The 6462-nt window shown below is 43.8% G+C and overlaps 1 protein-coding gene across 4 annotated transcripts in view; it reads left to right on the forward strand.

The window, feature by feature from the left end:
* Positions 1-5559, forward strand: part of WNT11 (Wnt family member 11) — a 32044-nt gene extending 26485 nt beyond the window's left edge. For all 4 annotated transcript variants that reach the window (XM_045021447.1, XM_045021474.1, XM_045021465.1 and 1 more), the window contains exon 6: positions 4149-5559. In XM_045021447.1, the coding sequence (XP_044877382.1) occupies positions 4149-4323 (175 nt within the window). In that variant the 3' untranslated portion in view covers positions 4324-5559. The remainder of the gene's footprint in view (positions 1-4148) is intronic.
* Positions 5560-6462: the final 903 nt, after the last annotated feature.

Below are 6462 nucleotides of genomic sequence, written 5' to 3' on the forward strand. Positions count from 1 at the left end.
GGAATTGCACTGGTGTCAATGGAATTGCACTGGATTTACACAAGTACAGATAAGGCTCAGTCTAGCTGGGTGGGATTAGAATCAGGCTTCATGACAAGCCAACATCAAATATGATTTATCTGCTAATTTGGACAAATCCTGTCCCTGCTGGTCTTTAGCTACTTATAGACATAGGTCCGGAAGAAATACTATAGGTACCAGCAGCTGTTTCAGTCTGTAAAAAGATTTGGGTATTATTCACCCAATCCCAACACTTACAACAGAGAACAAGATAGTTGTTTAATGGTATTGACACAAAATCGTTCAAAAAACATGTTTGGGGTAGAGGTGCGCTTAACAGGCTGGGGTTTTGCGAAATCAAAATCAGGATGATTCAGCTCTGAGCTCTTTGATCCAAAATGACAAAATTAAGGGAAGACTGGCATTCTTTTATAATGTTTTCTTTTCCCCTCGCTCTCTCTCTGAGGCCAAGTGGGGTGGATTTAGTTTTTGGAAAACCCTAACTCTACAGGCAGTACAGGATTGGATTCCATTTTGATCCAAACCTTCAGTCTTTTGGTGGGAAGAAATGGGGAGGGGGAAGATTTCAGATCAATGGTACCAGTTTTGCTCCATATCTAGTTTGTGGGTAACTTTGATCATAATGTGCTAAATTTATCACACTACAGAGCCATATGAGTGTCCCTAAAAGACACAGTGTCCCTGACACTATACTGGGGTATTTGGTTCCATAACGACTCAGAGGAAAGAGTGACACCAAATCATCCATGCCACTTTCTGAAGCAGCTGTGTGTGTCTTGGAGAGCCCCATCTAAATACTAGCCCCACCCAATTCTGCTTAGCTCCCGCTGAATTGTACAAGATGGTATGGATGCATCACATACCCAAACATGTGAATTTTATGGCCTGTTATGAACTCATGGTCCTTGCAAAATGAATCCAGTGGCTTCAACCTTCCCAACCTCTGTCAAAGCTGACTAAGCCTTTAAAGCCCCTCCATAATGTTAATATTTATGTATTTGAACCTTTGCTCTAAATATTTAACTTATTGACTAATATGTTTATGAGGAGTCATTCTGAGGTTTCCTGTTGGCGGGGGCGCAGGGTCACAGGCGTATACGACAATTCCGTTCGTTCAACGTTAGGTAAACACACACAGAGTGGTTATGGACTGAGCTTTTGCCTGTTGGTCATAACAATTATGAGCAGGCTTTGGTTAACCTACCAGAGGTTTGTAAATATGTACACGCACTCCCCAGGTGGGGGAATGAGTGGGGAAACTTTAAAAATGGAACCTGGCCATGAATGGAGGTCAGAAATAACAAACAGAAGGTCGTACCGAGTCAGAAATAAATAAGGGAAGAACAAGAACAAAATTCCCAGCACTTCATTAATCCTATAACGTCCCATAAAGCATTACCTCACGAGGAATTCCTATAAATCACTTGGCTTCATTTCCAGCTGTTAATGGTGTGCTCAGCACAGGAGTCCAATTCTCCCTCCTCACTCTCCGTTCTCCTCTCTCCCGCCTCCCCCCGATCTGATGTAAAAATACTTCTGGCCAAAATAACCTAAGCAAAATGTGATTTGGAAAAGATGTCTGAGCAGTTTCCTAGGGAAATGCTTCTCACTTGATATTAGCGTCTAGAGGCTGCAGCTAAGTCTGGTTGTGCTGGGTGCTCTAAGTACACACGCTTCAGAGCCTCTACCCTAAAAAGCTTACATTCTAAGCACTCAAGAAGCATTATTGGTATTGTGCAAATGAGAACCAGAGTCAGAGCAAGATTAAGAAACTTGTCCAAGGTCACACAGGGAATCTCTAGCAGAGACAGAAGTTGAACTCAAAGTTTTTGAGTGGCCAGTTAGTATTTTAGCCATAAGACCAGCTTTTCCCATATGCTGGTTTTATTCACCATGGTGCTTTATCACTGCAGTGTTTGCTGCCAGCCTCAGAGCCATGCAAAACTTGCACCACTTTACCAGGTGGCCATGAACTTCCCACTACCCGGGGGACTACATTTGAAAGTGACAAGTGATGTCTGCATGCCCAGCTCGAGACACCTTTAGGGGTGGGGGCTGGTTTTTCAGGAATGGCTGGGCATCTACCCTCAGAAAATCAGGCCCTTTTAAAGGCGTGTCAAGGTGACACCCAAAATCACCAGTTACTTTTGAAAATTGAAGCCAGCATTGTGAAATGATTCAGCAGACAACCCAAGAGAACCATACAGAAGTACAGACTGACTCTCAGGAGGGCGGATTTAATTAAAATCGGAAGAAAGAAAAGGAATACATCTGTATGATAATGTGGAAGCAGGGAAAGAATTAATAAGGATTTGAAGGGGATCTTAATGCATGTCAGTCAGTTAGCAAGAGTTAGCCCAGCTGTAACCCTAATGATGTGAGACTTCTAGAAGCAAGGATACTGTGAGGCAGAGGGAAAGAACTGTGTAAAAAGTTATTACGACCTTGTAACTGATAATCAAATATGCAGCCTGGTGTCTTCTAGGAGTGAGAAAACAAGATAGCAGAATGGCTTATGTATAAACAAAATGTAGTTGTTGCTCTTTATTGTCTGTATTATTGCTAGTTATTGTCTGTAACAAAAGTATAAAGGCTTGCTGTAATTGTTTACCAGTTGAGAGACCTGTCCGGGACTGGGGCGACCCTGTGTCTTATGGCACCCTCTCCCTCCATTGTAATTACTGGAGAAATAATAAAGTATTTGATTTTGCTGCACCCAAACGAAAAAGCGAGAACTGAGTTTTTCTCCGACAATTACAATGGAGGGAGAGAGCCCAACAGAGACAGACGTCCTCACGGACAGTCCTCCTCTGATACCCCAATAGAGATTTCAAAAGGTCTCATACCTCTCATGTGGCGTCATGGGGTTCGAAGGGGAATGATCCGTAGTAGCCGTCTGTGGGTCCGTGGGCGTTGCCATCCCGGACGAGCCCCCAAATTGTCGGAGAAAAACTCAGTTCTCGCTTTTTCGTTTGGATGCAGCAAAATCAAATACTTTATTATTTCTCCAGTAATTACAATGGAGGGAGAGGGTGCCATAGGACACAGGGTCGCCCCAGTCCCGGACAGGTCTCTCAACTGGTAAACAATTACAGCAAGCCTTTATACCTTTGTTACAGACAATAACTAGCAATAATACAGACAATAAAGAGCAACAACTACATTTTGTTTATACATAAGCCATTCTGCTATCTTGTTTTCTCACTCCTAGAAGACACCAGGCTGCATATTTAGTTATCAGTTACAAGGTCGTAATAACTTTTTACACAGTTCTTTCCCTCTGCCTCACACTATCCTTGCTTCTAGAAGTCTCACGTCATTAGGGTTACAGCTGGGCTAACTCTTGCTAACTGACTGACATGCATTAAGATCCCCTTCAAATCCTTATTAATTCTTTCCCTGCTTCCACAATAAGCAATATGTATCATCCTGCAATACTCATGGGCCCCACTGCCTGCCATGAGGTGGAATGTCAGAGCCAGGCAAGGCCTGGTGTTTGTACACTGCAGTGAGAGACTCGTTTGGAAGGCCCCACAGAAGTGCAAGGTATTGCCCCGGGGCGATTAGCCGTAATGTACCTGACACAGTTGCGGCTAGAGGTGACTTTCCCAGTCTCGGCCATTGCGCACCTGGCCTCTGCAGTCCCTCGGGGCGTGCCTGGCCCTTTCTGCAGCCTTTTCAGGGTCGGCAGTGCTGACTCCTCTGCTAGCCCAGTGCTGCTGGCCAATGTGCAGGCATATGGGCAATGGCACAAGGGTATGGACCTAGTCTCATCCCTCCCCAGCCTTGTGGGGTTACTAGTGCTCTTGGTGGGGTTAGAATCTCCAGCACTTGCACAGTAGGGGATTCTAAACTCCCCATTGACTTCAGTGCGCTTTGGGTCAGGCCCCAGAACACAGGGACTGAGGATTTATCTGGCTTCTTTGCAGGTGCGGCGTGCTCCTTGGGCAGATCCCCAGGTGGCTTAAGCATCCAGTTAGCCCACCTGAAGATCAGTCCCACGGCCCCTCCTCCATGCCTGGCACATCCGCACAAGCCAAGCCACAATTGCAGACACAGACGATTGCTTCATTTCTAAACAGGCTTTGTGGTGATTTGCACTAATTCCCCCATCTCCTTTATTCCAGGCAATGCAACAAAACCTCCAACGGCAGCGACAGCTGCGACCTGATGTGCTGTGGCCGAGGCTACAACCCATACATGGACAAAGTGGTGGAGCGGTGCCACTGCAAATACCACTGGTGCTGCTACGTGACCTGTAAAAAATGCGAGAGGACTGTGGAAAGATACGTGTGCAAATGAAACATCTCTCACTCGCTCAAAGAGCTTAGATGCCAATGGCACCAAAGCACTAGTCATAGAGGAGGAAACCTTTCCTGGACTAGACATCGTTTATCTTGCAAAGACCTGGACTTGGAGATGATATAAAGAGAATTCAATTACAACAGTAAAAATAACATTGTTTTTTAAAATGTAAAAAGGGGAAGGTTTTCCCACCAATCAAATTCTTCCTGAGAAGACAAGAGGCTTAAGCCAAAACTCATTTTGGATCGTACCTTCTTGCAAAAACATGCCTTATGGTTGCCAACGACGTCCAGCTAACAAGTGCCTTTAGTACTGTAAGAAACAAAGAGAAACTTTCCCGGGGAGGAAAAACAGCTGTGGCTGAAAATAATACAGGCTAACATCTGCTCATGCGTCCTACCACAAAGGCCCTGGATTCTCCAGTAGCCTACAGGACAATCCCTGACAAGGGACGCACTATAACTTCAAAGCAATCATTGTATTTGTTTCCAAAGACTAAATTTTTAGGATGGGAGAATCCACTCAGCATGATAAAGCCAGAAACATTCCTGGTTCTGCCCCTGAAACAAAAACACATGCAAATCAATTTAACCTTTTTCTTTTGTCCAGGGCTGAGACTAAAGTTATTGTTCTACATAAGGACCAGAGGTCTTGTCCCTACGTTGTAGGCTGCTAGGGTGTCAAATTCAAGTATTCACAGAAATGTATTGGACCCCAGTGTCAATGTGATCCGGGTGTAGTGAGAGGAGCCCATTGGACACAGGGGCTGAGTGACCAGAGAACAGCCATGGGATGTAACGAAATACACAGTGAAGTCAAAGGGAAATGGAAATGGAAAGTCAACTCGTGTATCCATTTCCTCTCTCTCAACCATTGGATGTTACTCCCTAATTCACGGTTACTCCGATGCCTTGTCCCATCCAGTCCTAACGTAAATATGGCACCATCCCTCCTCCCTCAACAAAGCTATAAACTCAGAGCCAAGAAATTGCCAAGACACCAGCAGGGCGGGAGGTGTGTTTACATCTTTAGAAATTCCAGACAAGGCGAGATGTCAGCTATTCTAAGCAGACCTAGCCGGAGTATGTGAATGAAATGTATGGTCCTGCCATGACAACAGCACAGAACCACTATCTGTGGATGTACATATTTTATTTTGTATGCAGAACATACAGAAATATTTATAAAATATATCTTGTGCTTTTCTCTATTCTACTTTATATATAAATATATCTATTATAAACAAGCTTAACAATAGTATGAAATAAATGCTGAAATTACTCAACAGTGCAAAGAAAAGAGCTTATAATTATTATTATAATATCTAAATCCAAAACACTGTCTTCTGCTTGGACAGATGTCTAATTTTCCGTTTCCACCATTCCCCGTCTTCCCGGTCCATTACCTCCTACATATGATCAGTTAAAAAAGATTAATCACAGATTAATTGAAGCAGATGTAACCAACATTTAGTTGAGTGAGACAGATGCATACACAATAGAAGAGAGAGAAACTATGCTGTTTTTGACAGGTTCTCATACCACCCTCATTGCCATAATACCTGAGTGCCTTCACATAGTGCATTAAGCGACACGTCTAACATCTTTCCCATCTGGTTTGTTTTCTCTCACATCCTCTCTCCCGGGGGACAATTGTGTGCGTGCTGTGGAGTGTTTTGTTTGGGGGAGGGTTGATTTTTTTTTTTAATTGTAGACACCACTCTGTGTTTATATTAGACAAGGCAAGATTGAAGAAGTGCATCTGGCACTTGGAGTGGACGGTGGTGAGTCTGGGATGGTGCTTAGTCCCCGTGGGAGTTTGTTCCACAGTCTAGAGACAGCACAGATGAGCTTTACCCTTATTTGGGGGGTGGGGGGGAACAATAACAGGAAATGTGAAAATGGCAAAAGTGCTAAATGACTTTTTTGTTTCAGTTTTCACCAAAAAGGTTAGTAGCGATTGACGTCTGCCAGTGAAAATGAGGTACGATTAGAAGCTAAAATAGAGAAGGAACAAGTTAAAAATTTCTTAGACAAGTTAGATATCTTCAAGTCACCCAGGCCTGATGAAATACATCCTAAAATACTCAAGGAGCTGACTGAGGAGGTATCTGAGCCATTAGCGATTATCTTCGAA

This window comes from Mauremys mutica, chromosome 1, assembly GCF_020497125.1.
Source record: "Mauremys mutica isolate MM-2020 ecotype Southern chromosome 1, ASM2049712v1, whole genome shotgun sequence".
Taxonomy (NCBI): domain Eukaryota; kingdom Metazoa; phylum Chordata; order Testudines; family Geoemydidae; genus Mauremys; species Mauremys mutica.